Source organism: Gossypium hirsutum, chromosome A02 (genome assembly GCF_007990345.1).
Source record: "Gossypium hirsutum isolate 1008001.06 chromosome A02, Gossypium_hirsutum_v2.1, whole genome shotgun sequence".
NCBI lineage: Eukaryota > Viridiplantae > Streptophyta > Magnoliopsida > Malvales > Malvaceae > Gossypium > Gossypium hirsutum.
In genome coordinates this window covers 8,555,366-8,575,824 of record NC_053425.1, presented here as the reverse complement: position 1 = coordinate 8,575,824, position 20,459 = coordinate 8,555,366, and the positions used below count along the sequence as shown (strand labels likewise).

At 34.3% G+C, this 20,459-nt stretch overlaps 4 protein-coding genes across 5 annotated transcripts; 2 read left to right on the top strand and 2 right to left on the bottom strand.

Annotated features, from left to right (window-relative positions):
* Positions 1–359: 359 nt before the first annotated feature.
* LOC107951589 (dihydrolipoyl dehydrogenase 1, mitochondrial) lies at positions 360–2,755 on the top strand. Its single transcript, NM_001327588.1, has 2 exons — positions 360–662; positions 1,308–2,755. The coding sequence occupies exons 1-2, from the start codon at positions 384–386 to the stop codon at positions 2,556–2,558; spliced, it is 1,530 nt and encodes a 509-aa protein (NP_001314517.1). The 5' UTR covers positions 360–383; the 3' UTR covers positions 2,559–2,755.
* A 1,292-nt stretch (positions 2,756–4,047) lies between these two features.
* LOC107951588 (craniofacial development protein 1) lies at positions 4,048–6,491 on the bottom strand. The gene is made up of 5 exons (XM_016886684.2): positions 6,206–6,491; positions 5,797–5,886; positions 5,544–5,668; positions 5,193–5,447; positions 4,048–4,690 (listed from the first exon to the last, which is right to left on the bottom strand). Exons 1-5 carry the CDS (start codon positions 6,237–6,239, stop codon positions 4,325–4,327), a joined length of 870 nt encoding a protein of 289 aa, XP_016742173.1. The 5' UTR covers positions 6,240–6,491; the 3' UTR covers positions 4,048–4,324.
* A 1,540-nt stretch (positions 6,492–8,031) lies between these two features.
* Positions 8,032–10,537, top strand: LOC107951587 (30S ribosomal protein S1, chloroplastic). The gene is made up of 7 exons (XM_016886683.2): positions 8,032–8,415; positions 8,794–9,069; positions 9,198–9,278; positions 9,460–9,741; positions 9,825–9,935; positions 10,090–10,176; positions 10,278–10,537. Exons 1-7 carry the CDS (start codon positions 8,125–8,127, stop codon positions 10,380–10,382), a joined length of 1,233 nt encoding a protein of 410 aa, XP_016742172.1. The 5' UTR covers positions 8,032–8,124; the 3' UTR covers positions 10,383–10,537.
* A 240-nt stretch (positions 10,538–10,777) lies between these two features.
* On the bottom strand, positions 10,778–16,577 carry LOC107951586 (nuclear export mediator factor Nemf). Of its 2 annotated transcripts, none has more exons than XM_016886682.2 (14): positions 16,311–16,577; positions 16,080–16,192; positions 15,905–16,001; positions 15,708–15,832; positions 14,973–15,519; positions 14,634–14,819; positions 14,188–14,481; positions 13,778–13,930; positions 13,371–13,525; positions 12,943–13,048; positions 12,024–12,845; positions 11,793–11,880; positions 11,339–11,692; positions 10,778–11,261 (listed from the first exon to the last, which is right to left on the bottom strand). In XM_016886682.2, exons 1-14 carry the CDS (start codon positions 16,560–16,562, stop codon positions 11,062–11,064), a joined length of 3,492 nt encoding a protein of 1,163 aa, XP_016742171.1. In that variant the 5' UTR covers positions 16,563–16,577; the 3' UTR covers positions 10,778–11,061. The 2 variants fall into 2 exon arrangements, with proteins under 2 accessions (XP_016742171.1, XP_040946094.1); XM_041090160.1 differs by lacking the exon at positions 10,778–11,261 and having other exon boundaries at positions 11,360–11,581; positions 11,673–11,692.
* Positions 16,578–20,459: the final 3,882 nt, after the last annotated feature.

Below are 20,459 nucleotides of genomic sequence, written 5' to 3'. Positions count from 1 at the left end.
TAAATTTAACCTAATTAAATCAACGGTTCAGATTGTGTAAGAGGACCCCACCTACCAAACTTCCAAACTGGCGTGCTAGGTCAGTCAATCTCTTACGGTCAACTGATCCAACATTCCAGATGCTTCATCATACACGCGTCATTTCTTTATTGGGAAGAACACATCTAAGTCATGCACAGTCACCGCAGAGAATCGCAAATTACAGAAATCTGAGGAGCCCCCAGATGGGCCAATGTGGCAAAAGACATTATAATCTGAAGTGAAGCAACGGTTTTGATCAGTACAGACCCAAAATTTCTCGCATCTTTGTTTGTTCATAAAATAATAGTATAGTTTTCTTAGAAAAACCAGAGTGAAAGAAAAAAAAAAGAAGTAAAAGAAAAATGGCTTTGGCAAGCTTGGTGAGAAGAAAGGCATACCTTTTGTCTAGAAACCTGTCGAATTCGCCCGCAGATGCGTTGAAATACTCTTTTTCACTCAGCAATTTCTCGAGGGGTTTCGCTTCAGGATCTGAAGAGAACGACGTCGTCGTCATCGGCGGCGGACCCGGCGGCTACGTGGCAGCTATCAAGGCTGCACAGCTAGGTCTCAAAACAACCTGTATCGAGAAGCGTGGTACCCTCGGTGGTACTTGCCTTAACGTTGGTTGCATCCCATCTAAGGTATGCTCTGCGGTTCCAATTTTGGATTTTTTTTTCAAAATTTATAATTTCTTAATCGATTTTGATTATAAATCTGTAGTAAGATTTGGATTTATTTGTATGGGTTCTTTCGTTTTTGTCTTTTTAAGGTTGTGATAGGTCATGGATTATATGGTGAGATGTATATAAAGCTGATCTTGGTATTCAAATGTGTCTCACTCTTGTTGTGAATACCTTAAGAAACTATGATATGATATGATATGATATTCTATCCGTAGCTGTTGGGTCAAGTGTTAAGGGGCTTGATTGTTTGGGTTTGAGTCTTGTGCATGTGAGAAAATAGCGCTGAGAGAGTTTTGCCTTCCGGGTTTGATTCAGCTCGACTTCGGATTTAGCCTGACTTAATGCGGCTAAATATATATAATCTATTTCTATCTGTGATTGGTATATTTGTTTTATGAATTTGAAGAGAGAAAAAAAAAATCTCATCTTCATGGTTATCTTTAATGTTGTCATTGTTGAAAATACCTACTTGATTACTACTAGCCTTTATCTTAGTCTTAATATGAATTTGGATGAACTTTATTAGTTGCCTTAAGAGCTTTTTTGTTTTTTAACGTTGCAATTTTTTTTTTTTTTTTTTTTGTGTGTGTGTTTTACATGTAGGCGCTTCTTCATTCATCCCACATGTACCATGAAGCTACGCATTCATTTGCTGGCCATGGTGTGAAATTCTCCTCTGTTGAGATTGATTTGCCTGCCATGATGGCCCAAAAGGACAAAGCTGTTTCTAATCTTACCCGTGGTATCGAAGGTCTGTTCAAGAAGAACAAGGTAAACTATGTCAAGGGCTATGGCAAATTCATTTCTCCCTCTGAAGTTTCTGTAGACACTATTGAAGGTGGGAGTACTGTTGTAAAAGGCAAGAATATCATAATTGCTACTGGTTCCGATGTCAAATCTTTACCTGGTATCACCATTGATGAGAAGAGGATTGTGTCATCGACTGGAGCTTTAGCTTTGCAAGAAGTCCCTAAGAAACTCATAGTCATTGGGGCAGGGTACATAGGGCTTGAGATGGGTTCAGTTTGGGGCCGATTGGGGTCAGAAGTTACTGTTGTTGAGTTTGCCCCAGATATTGTTCCATCAATGGATGCAGAAATCCGCAAGCAATTCCAACGTTCACTCGAGAAGCAGAAGATGAAATTCATGCTCAAAACTAAGGTGGTAGGTGTTGATACTAGTGGAAATGGTGTGAAGTTGACGGTTGAACCCGCTGCTGGTGGTGATCAGACCACACTTGAAGCCGATGTTGTTCTCGTCTCTGCTGGTAGATCTCCATTCACTGCCGGACTTGGCTTGGACAAGATAGGAGTGGAAACTGATAAGATAGGACGGATTTTAGTCAATGACAGATTCGCTACAAATGTGGCTGGTGTTTATGCTATTGGAGATGTAATTCCAGGGCCTATGCTAGCCCACAAAGCAGAAGAAGATGGTGTTGCTTGTGTCGAGTTTATAGCTGGTAAACATGGTCATGTTGATTATGACAAGGTCCCTGGAGTTGTCTACACTCATCCTGAGGTTGCATCTGTCGGGAAGACCGAGGAGCAGGTTAAGGCACTTGGTGTCGATTACCGTGTTGGGAAATTCCCTTTCTTGGCAAATAGCCGAGCCAAGGCTATTGATGATGCTGAAGGAATAGTCAAGATATTGGCTGACAAGGAGACAGACAAAATTCTTGGAGTCCATATTATGGCACCAAATGCGGGAGAGCTCATCCATGAAGCAGTCCTTGCCATTAATTATGATGCATCAAGTGAGGACATCGCTCGAGTGTGCCATGCACATCCTACAATGAGTGAGGCATTGAAGGAAGCTGCAATGGCCACCTATGACAAGCCAATTCACATCTAGAAATATGGATTTTTACATGTTATTCTTCATTTTGATTTATGTTTGAAAATTTTCGAGATTGACTCGGCAGCAGTCAGCACAAACTGTTCATTTTCTTGTTTGTCCTTACTCGAAACAGATGGCGTGCTTGAATAGACATTTGCCATTCATCGTTTACATTTTCCCAATGGCATATAATAACTCAGCATGTTCAGTCCTCTGTTTGATCATTGATATGCAGTTAATAACTTGAAGCAAATTTCATGTTCTGTTGATTTCCTGTTTTACATATATTGCAGTTTTCTCCTATCTGAGTTAATTTCTTGTTGGCCAACAGGTTCGTTATGAAAGTGAATGCAATTGTTTATTGAAGCAAAACTGTAATGATCCGAGAGAGTAATGAATTCTAAACAGGAGCAATGAATTTTACATTGTTGTGAATTAGAGATCAGGTATAGAAGTGTTAAATACTTTCAACTTGTAGGTATTTACCGAGGAGCGATGAATTCACATCGTGTACGTGTCACGGGTTGAGACTTTCGCGCGAATCATGACATGCGCAACACTCTCGTCAACTTGAGAGTCGTAAAATGGATATTTTATGGACAAATTTGTGAAACTTAATAGATCAAAGTAAAAATTTACTTGCAAGTTGGCGTGAATTGTAATATATGGTATCAAAACCAGCTTTAGGGTAATAATCAGAAAAGAAAAACAAAATCAACGTTGGTGTATCATCATAGTGGCATTGAGAACAATTGAGTGAATGGTGGATTTACCTGTAGTTAATGTAAAAATAACAGTAATGATAAGATTAGTGTAATAGCATGAGCAAAAAAAATATTTATACATATGTATTACAATGGTTAGGTATAAAATAAAGAATAATTCATATAAATTTAAATATGAAATTAAAAAGATGAGTAAACTTTATGAAAAAAAAATAAGACATTTTTAAAATAAGTAAAAAAAATTCTTCCTCTTTTTCCAAAACAAGCAATGTGAATAGCTAAAAATTGTGAACTGAAATTAATTTATTGCTAACTCATATGCTAAAATATTTGTAAAAAATAATGCTTCTACCAAATATAACATTATTATTTAAGGATTTACTTATCTAAACGGCACTTATTTTATGGCACCTTTTCACAATGATACTTAAGCTGCTTTTGGATAAAATGACTTTATTATCCTCACATCTCTGAACTTTTTCACCACAATACCAAACACCATCAGGACCACACTTATTAAACACGCTTTTTCAACCCAAACTTTTGCTAACAAGAATGCTAAATTAGCTCTAGGCATACGTTTGCACCATCTTAAAAGTGCCTTTTTGTTGGACAAAATCTTGACACACCATGAGCCAATGCAAACATAAGAAATCCCAAAACTGGAGAACGATCTCTCTAAAAACATTAAGCAATTTTTTAGGTTCAGTGGCACTGGCATTTTAGATTAGCAAACATCATCATTTAGTACTAAGCTAACTTGGGTTTGTAAACTTGCATATTAAATGGCAGCGCCATCGGTGATGTTCTTTCTCAAAAGAAACATTAGATGCATACATTACAAGCAAATAACAAATATGACTGATAGAGGGAGAGAAGGAAGACCTCAAAAACATTTATTTGAAACACAGATGAGTCAGAAATGTATTTGCTAAAGGCTTCCATCTCTAATTATGGGAACAAAAGGCTGCTGCACAATTGTCAACAACTCCGGGTTTTTCCTACTACAGCTCGGGCACAATGATCCAATAAAAAGCAAGTCATGAATGTACACAATCAAGGGTCCTCCCGCATTTCCGGTCTCCTCCTAGCCTGTAGAGCAAGCCTTGCATCTCTCTCCCTCTCAAATTCCCGATAATCAGTCCGCTGCAAGAAAGAAACCTTATCCAGATACTGGTTCGAACTCTTCTTGTAAGCATCCAACTCGTCCTCCATCCCCTTATTTTCTTCCTTGAATTCTCCCCAATCTTTTTTCGTCTTGTCAAGCACACTGAGCTTTGGCTTCTTCTTGATTTGTTCAAGAACAGCATCTACTGCAGAAGGTGCATAAGCTTTTGCCTTTTCAGCTGCCTCTTTTGAATCAGCATGGATTCGCTTTTTTATTTCAATTTCTTGACCAGCGAAGTCTCGTACCTCAGTGATCTGCAAAAGGGGAGATGAAATTAAGAACATTGTTTGACTATGCAGTTGACTCATATACTTACATTCCTATGTCTTCGAGTTTATCAGTTGGATGCCTCAAAATAAATTGACCGCAGTGCTTAGAAGACAGGACATAAGTAATCTTTTGGAGTTCTCAAGTACTGAAACATAGTTCAAGCATTTAGTTAAAGAAAATTTTGAAGCTAAGTCAGAACCTAACATTGACGGAAAGTAAGAGTGCTCAAGTATTGAAACATAGTTTAAACACTTAGTGAAAGACAATTTTGAAACTAAGTCAGAACCTAACATTGACAGAAAGTAAGAGTGCTCAAGTATTGAAACATAATTCAAACATTTAGTTAAAGACAATTTTGAAACTAAGTCAGAACCTAACATTGACAGAAAGTAAGAGGTCCATAGCCATACTTGCATGCTCAATACCATGGCTAAGTCAATTGGCAACTACAATTTTTTTCCTAACAGTGGTGAAGGATACGCTTACCTCAATTTTCCCTCTATTTGACGCAGCTGCTGCAGCGGCTGCAGCATCTTTCACTGCTGACAGGGCAGCAGCTGCAAGCTTCTTTGCCTCATCACTGACATTGTTCTGCACCACAGTAGCTTCCTTTACTGCTTTATCTTTATTAAGCGCTTCAGTTTCTTTGGTGGCACTTGGAGCCTTTGCCTCTGTCCATCTTTCTTGCATCGTATCGCCAGCAGGCACTGCTGGTCTCATTTGCAGATACTTCATCCAATTCTACAAGACAAATCCAAGGCAAACAATTACTACAAAACACAACTATAATCTAATATGCAGTTCTATTAGAAACAAAGAGCATAAGAAACTGCTCACATTGGAAGCTTTGTGCGAAGTTTTATTTGTGGCTGAAGCTTTATTGCTTGAAAATTGTCTCAAAGCATCCTTAGGTATCCCCTTATTCATTTGCTCCCACATCGCTTCCACTCGTGATTTCGCCTCTATCGTAATGAAAACAAACAACTATTCATACCCTTTGGCTCCACAAATGATAAACATAACACTCTCACCAAAGAAAAAAGGGGATCATTAAGGGAATATACAAGTTGAGAAAATCATAATAACTCACCAGTATTTTCACGTTGGAGCTCTGAATTCAAAGCCATAGCATTTTCTTTCACTGACTCGTTCAACGTTCCCTCTTTTCCATTTACATTACCTGAAACATCAAAGAGAGAGGAGAAGAAAAAAAAGGTTTTTTTTTTCTTTTAAAAACCAAGAAAACAGAAAATGACAAATACCCATACATAAAAAAGATTCAAAAACATAGAAACTAATGCAATTAGTCTCTTTGAATCAACAAAATAAAATTACTAGAACCCAATCCAATTCTATTTTCCTACTTTTCATGCATAAATTAAAATCCTAAGTAGAAAAAAGAACCCAGACAAAAAACTGACATAAAAATGGGATCTTTTCCTTGTTCTAAGCAAGAAAATAACAAAAGAGTTAAATTTGTGGGGAAAAGAAAAAAGCACCTGAGTCGTCAGGGCAATTCGAAGTCGTAGCCATTGTTGAAACCCAGATTTAGGATTCTATTTGAAGAGAGAATCTAATTTTCCAAAAGATTCAGCTGAAGGCGCTGTTTGGATAAAAGGAAAAAGAAAAATCAGAGAAAACTGGAAACCCTTGCGAGAAGGAAAGTACAAAGGAGAAGGAAAATTGGAAGATTTTGAGTTTGCAATTACATGCTCCCTCCTTCGTCTAAAGGAGTGAAACGATGTCGTTTTTCTTAACTTTTATTTATGGTGATTGATTAAATATAGACTAGTAACTAGGCCAAAATAGATATATAGGCTAGTAATTCAAATATTTACATTTTCTATACCACGTGTATAAAATTTATAAGTGACATTGTTACTCATAAGTTGAAAATATAATTATTGCTCATAAAAATAATTTTTAGGTTCAATTGTCAATTGAGAAAATTATCTATTTTATCTTGTTAGGTGAAAATTGAGAAGTTAGTCTCATTGTTCATAAATATATGCATAAATATATGAATTTAAATATAGGGTGAATATTTAATCGAGTTTAGTTAAATTGAGTAAAAAAAATTAAAACTTAGTTGAGTTGACGAATCCTATTTTAATAGCTTAACTTAATTTAAAAAATTTTCGAATCAAGTTAAAAATTTTCAGTCGAGTCGAGTTAAATAATAATTTTACCTTTTAACTTAATAGGTAAACATTTATCAAAACGACATAGTTTTGCATTTTTTTATTCGAAATTTTTGGATAACTCGGATTGTGTAATATATATTTGAGTTAAATCGAAATTTTTGATTTTTTATTCAAGTTGATCTTAATAACTCGATTAACTTGAACTATTTAATTCAAAATTTAAAATTTTTATCAAATTTTTCAAATAGAATCGAATTTTGTTCATTCCTATTTAAAAGAGTGATAATTCATTTTTATTAATTCTTTACCCATAAACTATTAAATTAATAATTTTCAAGTAATTTAATGACAAAGTTGAAAAATATTATCCAATTTGATTAATTTTTTAATTTTTGTAAATTGTAGGAGTATAGAATTTTTGAAAAATTAACGTAAATATATTAAAATTTTGATTTTAGTAAATTCATAAAAAAATAAATTTTTTATATTACAATATAATTAAATTGGGAAATTTTGTATTAACAAATGCATTGTTTAATATAAAAATTATTTTTATTATTGTTTTGAATCATTCAAGTAGTTTGCATTACAAATGAATGATCTTTGTTACAAAACCCAGATTCTTTTACTTGGCTTTATTTAAAAAAATGAGTTGTTGAAGTTTGAATTGTGAATTAATTTTTGAAGAATTAAATCGTATTAAAATTTATATAAGTTAATATATAAAATTAACATTTCATAAATCAATGTATAATATAATTAATTGTAAGATTATTACAGAATTTTTAAAATGCTAATTAAAAGAAAATATATATTATTTTTACATTTTTCTATGTCACTTTCTCATATTTTTTGAAACATTTTAATTATTTTATTATTTTAATATTATTAAAAATATTTATGTAATAAAATAAATATCTATTCATTAATTTTCAATTCGATTTCTCAAAATAAATTTTATAATTTTCATTACGAAAGATACATTTTTCACAGTTACTACAGCAATCAATAATATCAACACAAACAATGAACATGACATTAATGGCAAAAACTATGGTATATCAATTTACTAACAAAATTATAAAAATAAAGGATTAAATTATATAAAATTAAAAATGAGAGATTAAATTTAAAATTTACACATAGTATAGGGACTAAACCAGATTTAGACCTCCAAAATTGTGACATGAACCCGCTCTGTCTTCACCTTATCTCTATATTATTATTTCATCGACGAGAAAACACAGAAACAAAACCGAAGAACTAAAAGAAAAATGGCGTCTTTGGCTCAACAATTCACAGGTCTAAGATGTCCACCACTCTCCTCATCTCGGTTTTCTGTGAAACCAAAGCAAACCCAGAAAGTGGGCGCTTTTGCTTCTCCTATAGTTTCAGCCGTCGCTGTCTCAAATGCACAGACCAAAGATAGGCTTGAACTCAAGAAGATGTTCGAGGATGCTTACGAACGCTGTCGAACTGCTCCTATGGAAGGCGTGGCTTTTACTGTTGAGGATTTTCAAAATGCTCTTGAGAAATATGACTTTGATTCTGAGCTTGGAACCAAGGTTTGGGGGTTTTTCCCCCTTTCTTTTCATTTGGTTGTTTTATTTCATTCAAATTCTTAAAATTTATCCATTTTAGATTGGATTAGGAATTGCTAGCGGATTATGTGGATTGGGTACTTATTTTATTGGCCATTTATTTGAAGATAATCATTCAATATGAATTATGTTAATGTATGAGCTCAGATGAGGTAATTAATGTGAATTATGTTGAAATTGTGTTTGAGGGTAGGTTTGGTTGGAATTCGTGTTTGGATTTTCTTTTTTTAGTTCTGCTGGTGTTTCTTAGGTGTGAAAAAGATTAATTGAAATTCTACAATTTTACTTGTGTTTGTGCTTGAGGTTTATGATTTGGATAAAAAGAAATGTATATGTTTTCAGGTTAAAGGAACAGTTTTCTGCACAGATGGCAATGGGGCGTTGGTTGATATTACTGCCAAATCTTCTGCATATCTACCGGTCCAAGAGGCCAGCATTCACAAAATTAAACATGTAGAAGAAGTTGGTATAGTTCCTGGTTTAAGGGAGGAATTTATGATTATCGGTGAAAACGAGGCTGATGATAGCTTAATTTTGAGCTTAAGGTCCATCCAATATGAACTTGCCTGGGAAAGATGCAGGCAACTTCAAGCTGAGGATGTTGTCGTGAAGGGCAAGGTGCGTATCTTCTGCCAATTGTATCTGATTGAAACTCTTATAGGTCTAGAGCGTCCAGAAAAATTTTATACTTAATTCAAGCATTCTCGCGCACTGCTCTTTGACTAACTTGTTCTTGCAAGAAGTAGGTTGTTGGTGCAAACAAGGGTGGAGTAGTGGCATTGGTGGAGGGTCTTCGAGGGTTTGTTCCTTTCTCACAGATATCATCGGTTAGTTATGTGATCCAATTGCTGTCCTTATTTATGTTGTATTTTGCTTTACCAAATTCCCTTTAAGATCAAAATTTTGCACTAGTAGGTTAGCTGCTAGTTTGTATTCAAAATGTGATTTTATGGTGACAATAGTTTTGTGAATCTTTCGTCATAAAATTGATTCTTCATGTCTCATCAGAAAGCCACTGCAGAAGAGCTTTCAGATAAGGAGCTCCCTTTGAAGTTTGTAGAGGTTGACGAGGAACAGTCCAGGCTTGTCTTCAGTAACCGCAAGGCCATGGCTGATAGCCAAGCACAGCTCGGAATTGGGTCAGTTGTCCTCGGAACTGTTCAGAGCCTGAAACCATATGGTGCTTTCATCGACATTGGTGGAATTAACGGCCTTCTTCACGTCAGTCAAATTAGTCATGATCGTGTCTCAGATATTGCTACAGTTCTTCAACCTGGTGACACTCTGAAGGTGAATTGTGTTACAGCAATATTTAATTCTTGGCGAGAAATTCTGCTTCTTAGAAATGGATTGTAAAAACCGTGTAACAACAGGTCATGATATTGAGCCATGACCGTGAAAGAGGCCGAGTAAGTCTTTCCACAAAGAAACTAGAGCCTACCCCTGGAGACATGATTCGCAATCCAACTCTTGTGTTTGAGAAGGTAGTTCCCATTAATGGTTTCAATCTTCTTCTGCAGTTGCATCGGATTTTGACCATACTTTGTTGATATATACCACATTCATCATCCATTTCATTGTAGCTGGGAATAGATCAGCATAACTGTGAATTTGGTTTTGTTTCAATTCTTATAACAGGCTGAAGAGATGGCTCAGACATTCAGGCAGAGAATTGCCCAAGCAGAAGCTATGGCTCGTGCTGACATGCTCAGATTCCAGCCCGAGGTACGATTTTAGTTACCAGCTAGTTTACTGATAGTAGAACGGTGTTAAGATTAGTGTGTAGCTGTTAACCTGACTTTTCAATTGGTGATGGAATATTGCAGAGTGGGTTAACCCTGAGCTCTGATGGGATATTAGGGCCCCTTGCATCAGACCTGCCAGCCGAAGGTTTAGACCTCAGTGATGTTCCTGAAGCTGAAGAAGTTTAATTCATTTGGATTTGCTTTTCCAAATTTCCATATTATTTACTTTGTAAAAGTTGTCCAAGTGCTTTCTTACAGCCAAATGCCATACATTTCGCTGTAGGATATAGCTTTGAGCCTTTGACCAATCATTATTAGTATAATTTGGGAGTTTATTACAACCTCGTCTCACTATAGTAACACACAACTGCTCTATGCCTAAGTTCCATTAGCTGTAGGTAGAGTGTACGAGGGTAAAGTCATGACTTTGACATCAACTATGACAAAAAATAATTACAATACGACTCAAAACATAACAAAAAATGAATACAAACACTATATGCATATATACTGAATTTATATATTAAAGATATTATATAATATTGGATATATGATAATTGATCGGCACAGGAATTAGAAGATTTTAGAAGTCGACAAGTTTACATTTTGTGATGTCTCTATTATATATAAGAACTATCCTACGTACAAATACAAATACAAAATTCCCTATTTCAACTTATAAAGTTCTTGTCCCAAAAAGAAAACACTTAAACCCAAAGATAAGGGTCAAATTTGACTATATAACCGCAAATCCAACAGATAAAAAATAAGTATAAAACCACTTTCTCTTGTACATGAAAAAAAAAGGTCTAGAAGAAATGCTTTGATTTCAGTCCTTGCTTCTACAACTACTACACTGGTACTGTTAGCTTCTATTTTCTCCTTTGCTGCTCTTCTTGCTTTTCTTTTGCTTCTGTTTCAATTGAGTAAGACCGGCTGCTGTTATCTTCACATTGCCGATAATTGCAGCTACTAGCTCGGGATCAGTGCATGCTTTCATCAATTCCTTCTCTCTATTACTTGCTTCCGGCATGTGGCTAAACAGATTCATGGCAGTCTTTGCAGCTACACAAGAATACCAACAGTTAAGTATCAGTGGAAAAAAAACACGAACCGGAATGGTAGGTAGAACATTTTGAGACCTTTTCCTTTCTTTGCATTTCCTGGAATTATCTTTACGCGGTACTTGTATGATTGCACTGCACTATAAGGGCCACAGACAGGCACAGCATATAAGAGAATGTCATTGGGAAGAGGATTCCCTGTCAAGTAATCCACATCATTTAATCTTCCTTTCTCTTCTTCACCTATCTCGTTGACATCGTCTTCCTCCATGGCCACCCTATCCAACTCATTACTGGCATCCAAACCTGCACGGCGATCATCTGCAACTCCAGTTGCAAGATGCAAAGTGTCATCAGGATGTTCAGGACAATCCCGGGCAAGGTGGCCTACCTTTTTACATTTATAACATACTTTTGGGGCATCTTGAGGACCTGAAAATTTTTAAAAATAAGGGAATTTAAGCCCGATAACAGGATTCTCCACTTTGAATCACTAGAAAATTTGGTATCAAAATTTCTGGAAAAAGCATACCACTAGCATTGGGTTTCTGGTTGTCGCTGGCAGCAGTTTTAATTTTCCCATCATCAGAACCTTCATTTTTGTTAGCTTTCCCAGATGACTGCAATTCAAAATATCATCTGTTTTTAAGTCTAGACTACAACCAATACAATTTGAGGCACGAAAACTCCACAAAGAGAGAGAAGCCTACAACATTTATAAATATTTTAAGCATGTAAGAAATAATCAAGTTGGTGTACTCACAGCTAATAATGCCATCCGAATGCTCCTCTCTTCCTCATCCTGGTCAGCATACTTCTCCTTTATTTTCTTGAGTTTGCCCCTCTGCCCACGGCTTATTTTTCCACCGCCTGGTTTCTTATTCTGCACACTATCTCCAGGTACATTGACAGCATTACCATTCTCTTTTGCCTTCTCATTGCCCTTCTCAATGTTAGCATTGGCAGCAGTACTGCCTGGTCCTTTCTTGAGCTTTCTTCTTTCAGCTTTTGAAATATGAGGTTTATCCCTAACTGTAGCATTCTTCTCTTCATGGCTATCTTCATCTGCCCAATTATTTAGAGATGTGTCGAGAACAGGAGTTTTACCCGAGAGACTAGCAGATCCAAGCACTAAAGTGCGATCAAGGAGATCCTCAAGTTGGGGACTCACAGAAGCAACATCACCGCCTACAATGTCGGAGACATTTGGGTTACCAACATCATTCAAACTAGTACTGTTCTCAGCAGCTACTGCAGGCACATCAGTTGCTTCACCACCTTTATCTGATTCTGACTCAGAAATTTCTATGTGAGGACCACTTTCTTCAATATCATTTATCCCTTCCTCCTCGCCCCTCACCCTCCTTTCATTTAGATGTGATCCCAAGGAGCTCTCATCCAAGCGAAACAATAATCCAAATCCCATTATAAGAGGATGTGGAGGAAGAAAATTCTTCTTCCCACGTATCATGAAACTTCCCACAGTAAGATATTCCCCTGTAGGAGCAGTTTTACTAACCTGGTGAGGATAAACCCACCAAGCACTGGTAACAATCTTTGAATCCCATGCCTGGCTATGACAAACCTATTTCACAACAAATGAAATATGAGCTGCAAGTATTCTATTTTGTTCTTCCCGAAAAATAAAGTGAACTAACAGAGGATGCGGGAATATTATTTACTGTGAAGCATCCTGCTTGGTTTAAAGTAAGAGGTGGTACTGGCTGCTCGAGTCTGTGATTCTTGATTATTGTACTAGAAGCCCCATGCAAATCTGCATGAACATACCTGTTTCAATATGCAAATGACTATTAAAATTGCATTCTAAACCATATTTTCAAGCCAGTAACTAGAAAAACGCTACAAAAAAAAATGAAGGAATGCTCATTTCTAAGGAAAGAAAAAGCATAACGAAATCTCAGGTACTTCCACTTGAGCAACTTTTAATGAAACTCTTTCCCAATGCAAATTAGACTATTGAATTTCATAGATATCTCTAATGCTCAGCACTTAAGACCAAGAACATCCAGGGGAAACTCAAAATGCAATAGCTCTGAAAGTATTGAAAAAGAAAGAAAACAAAAATGTAAACCATTAAAAGAATACTTACAGATCCCCCTTTGACATATATCTCTTGACGATCATTTCATTCTGTTGAGCATCACGTCCACTAATAACCAAATAGTTTTCACTGCTGATGAACCAATTAAATTTCTCAAACCAATGAACTTTGCGCATATGTGAAATTGTTGCAACAGTTTTTTCCTGCAATACGTTAACGATGCGTTCAGAAAGCTAGAACGAAGGACATTTAAAGAATGATCACAATCATACAACCCCAAAGAGCCAATTGAAGTCCATCAGCATAAGAGCAAGTCCAAAGCCCCAAGTGAAAAGGCTGCTAAAAAGTGCATCTTTAATTTTACATAAATATATTTCATTATATTCTCTACCAGTGAAACTTAAGTTGTATTTCTAGTTGACAACAGAAATAAGTATCTGAACAGTTACAGCTACCAGTGAAAGCTGAAGACGAGTCTTTCTCTCAGCTGCCTTAAAAGCCTTCTCATGTGCTGTGATGGTCTTCTCCTGTTTGCTCTCTTGCTTTTTCTTCATCTCGTACCACCGTCGAGCATTGGCATGAGCTGAAAGTGCCAAATCAACTTCAACCTTTTCAAAGTGAAAAACAGCAATAGCAACTCAGATAATTAGGATGCAGTTTGTGGGTGTTAAATCATTTCCTATTTTTACATACATGAGTAGATGAAGAGAACCCCTTCGAAGGAGGGAATAATCAAACTGAATAAGATATGATTAGGACAATGCATGAAAATTAATAAAAGAAGCATATATAAGCATTATAGAAACAGATAAGTATAGAGATTAAGCAGTGGCAAGGGAAACCTAAATTTAAACTGAAATAGCACCTTATCCGCTGGGAGTGTCTTTTCATCATCATCCATTTCATCAAGATTGTTGCTCAGTAGCAATGTCATGCAATTCCTTTCAAGATGCAGCTGATCAATTAGGCCAGCCACAGGATTTCCAGATTTCTTCTCTTCCTTTACCATACGAGCAAGATCCTCCCAACTCATACCCTTTGCAAGAGCTACACGAACAGCCAATATGGCAGCATCCACATCTTCTAGGTTGTACTCTATCAATTCTGCCATTCGGACACAATTATCAACTTCTTTCTTCAGTATATGAACACGATTTTCCTGTAGCAAAACATGGCTTTCATTAACATGAAAATAAAAAAATTTAAAAAGAAAAAAAAAAGAGAGCATGAAATGCCTTTTATGATCCTCAAGGATAGACATGCTATCAAGATCATAAAGCAACAATATATTTTTGGAATTATATCACAAACCTGATCCAAGCGAATCTTGTTTAATTTCTGATTGGCAGTGCTCTCCTTGGTCTTTTGCTGTTGCTCAACCCTTTGGCTCTCAATTTTGCTGTAGAACTCATCCAAAGCTGCATCAAATGTTTCAAAATTCACATACTCTCTTGATTTGAACTGATTCAATAGAATAGGGCAACATTCATCATACATCTGCAGAGAATAACCAGATTACAATTAGCGAGAACACACATGAATCAGGAAATTCAATCAATGTAATAGTTTTGGTAATTGTTTTTGAAGGATGAATAAACAACTCGGTTCTCAGCAAAATTGCTAACAAGTGTTACTTAATGATAAAACAACCTGGCCAGTAGTTCCTTCATAGTCGGAGCCATCCTTTCCTGGATTCTTTTTCTGCATTAAAATGTATCCTTCAGGAACCTTGTCACCCGAAATAACATCTTGCAGCCAGTCCTCAAATTTTTCAACAGCTTGGGCCAAAGCTTGAATCTTATCATCATCAAGCTTGTTATCTTTATTCACTTTTGTATTTGAAACCAGACCAGCATCTAAAATGATATGCTCAGCGAGTGCAGGACCATAACCCAATGCCTCTCCAAGAACATTCTTCAATGTAGCCTGTTTAGAACGAGTATTATCACTGGCACTTTTGTTTGGCACAGAAGTTTTCCCACCCTTGTGACTACCCTTCTTGTCTTTTTCTTTTCCTTTAGGTGCGTCAAGTGAATTATTCCCAGCTTCAATAACCTTAGTAGCTTGATTCTCATCTGGATCACTAGAAGAAGTGAGGGCTGTCTGCAGCTTCAAGATGGTGGTTCGCTCAAAATGCCGGCAGATCTCAGTAGGGTAACGATGGCGTGACATGATCGCAACCCCTTTATCATCATCCCTGCCATGGATGAATGTGTACAATTCATTTATCAAACTAAGTTAACTTCAATTACAAACTGGAAAACATCAAAACCATGAATTTTGAAAAGGACGAAAATGCCACAACAAATAAACATCACTAAGCATGACATTCTTACTCCATTCCCAGAAAGATGAATTTAAACTGAGGATGAGAAAAATTGTTACCTATGGGAACGAAGAAGTGTCAAAACAGTGAATTCGGAATCAGTGAGGATAATGTTTCCTTGGGCGTACAATTCCAATATTACATAATGAGCATTAGCGCCTAACCCGAATTGGAACAGAATTATCTGCGCACAAAAGCTTAATAAATTGAGAAGTTAAAAAAACAGAAATCAAAGCAAACTAATATATATATATACCCTATCATAACCGAGTTGACGAACATCTTCAAGCCTTCTAGTTCGAATATGCTTTCTTAGTTTGAGGGTAAAGCCAGAAGGTGTATTGCTCTTATCCCTATATAACATTTCGAAAATTTATTAAATGTAAATTTAAAAGAAAAAAAAATTGACATTACAATAAGAAGAAACATACCGAACGTAAGCAGTTGTATGTAAACGGACCCCGCTCTCCATTAACAACAGTACTTTCTCGCTCTCTCCCGACTCCGTAACGCCGCTACTATTCATTAGCTTGAATATATATGTCTACAATCGCAAACCATAAGCATTAATATTCAGGTTTTAGAAAGAAAAAAAATCCTCGTTTCTTCATTTGCTGAAGAAAGGGGGAAGGGATTGAAAAAATTAAAAAGAAAAATAAAACCTTGGGAGTGAGATCGTAGACGTTGGAACAACGCATGCCGATCAATCTTCGCAAGCACTTGACTTCGGCGGCAACATCGGCGGTGTTAAGGCGCACCTTCACCATTTTCCCTTCTCTTTCTTTGTTTCTCTGTGTCTTTAGTTTTGGGGAACCTTTGAGCGCAAGAGAGGTGATTATGGTGTTGCAGTGAGGCTCAGTCTGGGCTTGGAATTGGGTCTTTGCGCTAGTTATTGGGACAATTAAACCCAACATGGTTGGGCTCTATTATGTCTGGGGATCGGACCAAGGCTTGAGCTCAACTCAAGGATTTTGTTTAGTTTTACGGATTATTGTAAGAATAGAATCAGAAATTAAATCGGTTGGATTTTCTGTATTCCATTCAATCAATTGAATTAGTTGAAGCAGATGGTTTAATCAATTTAAAAATTAATAATAACTGAAAATAATTATGAAATATTTTTAAGAAAAAAAATATGTATACAAAAAATCAAAAATAAAAATGAACAAAAAAATAATGAAAAATTCAAAATATTTTGTTTTAAAAAAGAAAAAAAACCAAAAATAATTTATTTGTCTAGTTCTTTATATTTATACCAATTCTAAAAGCTTTTAATTATTTTGATTATACATCACTGGTTCGAAATCTAATTTTTGGTTTTGATTAATCAATAGATCAGATTTACTTCATATAATATTAGATTCACAAATTATTCAATTATTAAATTCATCTAAAATATGATATGTAGTTTATAATTTCAAAAGAAAAAAAAATTATGCCAAGTTTGAGCACAACTTTTATGTTATAGTCTATGCAAAAAGGCCCATGATCAAGATGCATGTAACAGTTTAAGATAACTATTTGAGTGAATCAGTAATTTTGGAATCCTATGGATAGGATAAAAAAAAGTTTAAATTCCTTAAAATTTTATCTTGTAAATAGATTTGAATGTAAGTCATAGATATAATTCAATTTTACCATTAATTACGAGAAGAGTTGAACTATAAATAAAGGCCTCCCCTCACTTCATTCTTATCTATAAACTGAGCAATCAGTAAAGGGAGCATTTACTCAAAGACATGAAAACTAAAAACAACAACATAATACTTGTCATGTTAAAAGTTAAAAAAATTTGAATTTTAATTTTTTTCTAAGTTACTTAGAAAAATATAGTAAGATCAAATTAAAGGTTGAATCGGTTGAATTTTAATTTTTAATCTAAATATTTAAAAATAAAATAAAAAGAAGAAATTGATAATAATTAAGGGTGAGTATTTGATATATTAACAATGTATTCTTTTTATTTCACAAACAGTTTAAAAACTTTACTTATAATCTATCAAATTATTTTTTAATAATTAAATACATCATAAAAAACTCAAAAAGTATTTAAAATTATTAATTTTTTTTTTTGAAAATGAGTGAAAACATACATAATGAAATGAAATTTTTGTTTTAAAATGCTTCTTCCCATTTCTAACCTGTTTTCTAGTTTTTACAGGTTCAAAATGGTTTTGATTATCTCTTATTAGAGAAGTGAAAAGTTGGAGAAGAAGAAAAGAATCCCTCCGAAAGTCAGAGATGAGTATTTATAGGTAAGGGGACATTAAATCTTGACATGTATCCTCCATCTATTTTATCACGGTTGGCCATATAATGAGCAAAGTAACTTTTAGATAAGTGACGATGTGATTGATATAAATTAAGTAAAACCCTATCGTGATTCATGCAAAGAATAGTCTAACACATGTTACTCGTTAGGTGAATCGAGGGAGCTCCACGTACTGTGCATATGCCCATCTACAAGGTTTGTAAGTGATAAAGTAATGCTTACTGGTAAAGTGATAGTGGCTAGACCTGCTATTGTGAGGTAGTGCTAGTAGAACCGTTAAGTCTTTTGGTGTAATTAACCTACTAAGATTCATGATATTATTATGAATAATGTTTTTCATATTCCGAGTGAATATAATTGTGAAAATTGTTAATTTTTATAATAAAAAGAATAATTTACTTTTTAAGTTAAACCATAAAGTCGTCTCAAGCAGTTTTAATTTTTTTCTTTTCTTTTTACATCTTCATTTTTAAATTAAATATAAAAAATCAAATTATTCATTTTTATACTAAATTAAATGTATTTTTTTTTATTTTAGTCAAAATTAAAGTATTTATCATTAATAACGGTGATTATCCCCTATCACAAAAGTTTTTCAAAACAATAAACAATTACTTATAAAATCTACTTCATTACAATAAATTAAGATTAAATCTCGATTACATAATTAAAAGATAAAATAAATTATAACCTTAATTTATTTATTTATTTTGAGGTAGACTTTTATTTTTAGTCATTGACATAATAATGGTCTCTCACGTGATACTCTTGACATGACTTGTCCCGTTAGAGTACTCAACGTGAAGTACGATAATCTTATCAGATAATAATTACCATTATTCGTTTGCCTGTTTAATTCATTTGCCTGTTTAATCCTCAGTTATGCTAATCAACTCAAAGGCTTTCACTTTTCCTTTTTCGTTTTTGTTACGAGATTAGAACTCTTTGTTTATTCACTTTATAGAAACATGTCACACGCACAACATCATTACTTCCTTCGTGTTTTGTGGAAAGCTTTCTACACTTCCGTCTAATTCACGAAAATTGATAAATTACACTTTTTTTTTCTTTTTGCTTTCAATTTATCAAAATTTAATTTTAATTATTTATAAAAATTTTAAAAATTATGCTATATTTGATAAATTGAAAAAAATGAGTATTGAAAATTAAAGATTGAATTTAAATTATAAAATTTATTTAATTTAATACTTAAAATTATAATTATATACTAAATACAATTAAGTTGTTTGATAAATTATAACATAAATTTATATTAAATGAAAGAGAGAAAAAAAAACAATTGAATCTATTTTATATTAAGTGATAAATAAGTCTCTATCTGACTTATCATTTTTCACTCTTTTTTTTATAAATAAGTCTCTTTTTCATTGTAAGTTATCAAACATGTTTCAAAAAATAAGTTGCTAAAAATATTAATTTTTAGTTAATTGAAATTTTTTCAACACTTTATCAAACATAACCAGTCTAGTTATTGATAAGTACATGAATTTTGTTACACCCCTATCTGTGTTAAGACACGTGGCAAGCCTAGAAGACGTTTGAATAGTAAACCTACCACCAACAAGTAGGGTGGCCACCTGTGAACTCACCCTCTTAAGATGACTACTCGAACAACGGAGGGCCTAATCTTCACAGGGAGTATGAAGTCATTTGGTCACCAAACATCATGTGGGTTCAACTAGTTTATTTCATCAAAGTCAGAATGAACAACATGATTTGTCTTTTCACAAATATCATTGTCCCATCAAAGACATCTCTCCCACGCACTTCGTAATGATTGCTAGATGACAAATTCAACACGTTAACACCATATTACACGAGACCATTGCCTATAAAAACCCTCAGAAATGATGAAGAAAGGATCGACATTTCAATGAGTACTAAGCCTACACTCTGTCAACATTCTTTCGACTCTCAACCTTCAAGTTCTCTTCACTATCATCTTCCATACCCTTCACAACAACCACCCCTCTTTCTCTCTCCCCTCCGTATGTACTCCTAGTTGTATCACTATATTGACAAATATAAAATGTTGGTTTTAACTAATTTATTACATATAAATTATTGATTTTGTTAATTATTTTCATATAAATTATTTAACTGTATAATTTTATTTAACAATAAAATATATCAATATTATTCAAATAAATTTAAATTTCTCGTACAAAATTTTAACAAATTAAAATAGGAAATTAACTTCTCAAATTTCATTGAAATTCATTATTAGACCAGTAACAAAATTAAAGCATGTCGATGGCTTAAGTTGCTAACCAATCAATTAAATTTGGTTTGGCAGGCAGCCTAGTGTATGGGTTTTAACTTCTAAATTAATTATGAAAGCTGTGTACGAAGGCACAACGGATTATATATAGAGATATATATGACCAAATATGTTGATTATATATATGAATAAAATAAAAAATAAAAACAATATGAATAAAATAAAAAATAAAAACAATCAAAAGTATTTATTTTAAACTTGTTCAAAGATTGGATTACGTTTAAACTAAAAAAATTA

Excerpts from the sequence above, each read along its gene's own strand:
- LOC107951589 (NM_001327588.1), top strand. The coding sequence starts at position 384 with ATGGCTTTGGCAAGCTTGGTGAGAAGAAAGGCATACCTTTTGTCTAGA. Across the intron at positions 663-1,307 it reads TTGGTTGCATCCCATCTAAG|GCGCTTCTTCATTCATCCCA; the intron begins GTATGCTCTGCG and ends TTTTACATGTAG.
- LOC107951588 (XM_016886684.2), bottom strand. The coding sequence starts at position 6,239 with ATGGCTACGACTTCGAATTGCCCTGACGACTCAG. Across the intron at positions 5,669-5,796 it reads GCTCCAACGTGAAAATACTG|AGGCGAAATCACGAGTGGAA; the intron begins GTGAGTTATTAT and ends TCATTACGATAG. Across the intron at positions 4,691-5,192 it reads CAAATAGAGGGAAAATTGAG|ATCACTGAGGTACGAGACTT; the intron begins GTAAGCGTATCC and ends CCCCTTTTGCAG.
- LOC107951587 (XM_016886683.2), top strand. The coding sequence starts at position 8,125 with ATGGCGTCTTTGGCTCAACAATTCACAGGTCTAAGATGTCCACCACTC. Across the intron at positions 9,070-9,197 it reads ATGTTGTCGTGAAGGGCAAG|GTTGTTGGTGCAAACAAGGG; the intron begins GTGCGTATCTTC and ends TGCAAGAAGTAG. Across the intron at positions 9,742-9,824 it reads AACCTGGTGACACTCTGAAG|GTCATGATATTGAGCCATGA; the intron begins GTGAATTGTGTT and ends GTGTAACAACAG.
- LOC107951586 (XM_016886682.2), bottom strand. The coding sequence starts at position 16,562 with ATGTTGGGTTTAATTGTCCCAATAACTAGCGCAAAGACCCAATTCCAA. Across the intron at positions 16,193-16,310 it reads TCTACGATCTCACTCCCAAG|ACATATATATTCAAGCTAAT; the intron begins GTTTTATTTTTC and ends TTGCGATTGTAG. Across the intron at positions 15,833-15,904 it reads GTCAACTCGGTTATGATAGG|ATAATTCTGTTCCAATTCGG; the intron begins GTATATATATAT and ends TTTTGTGCGCAG.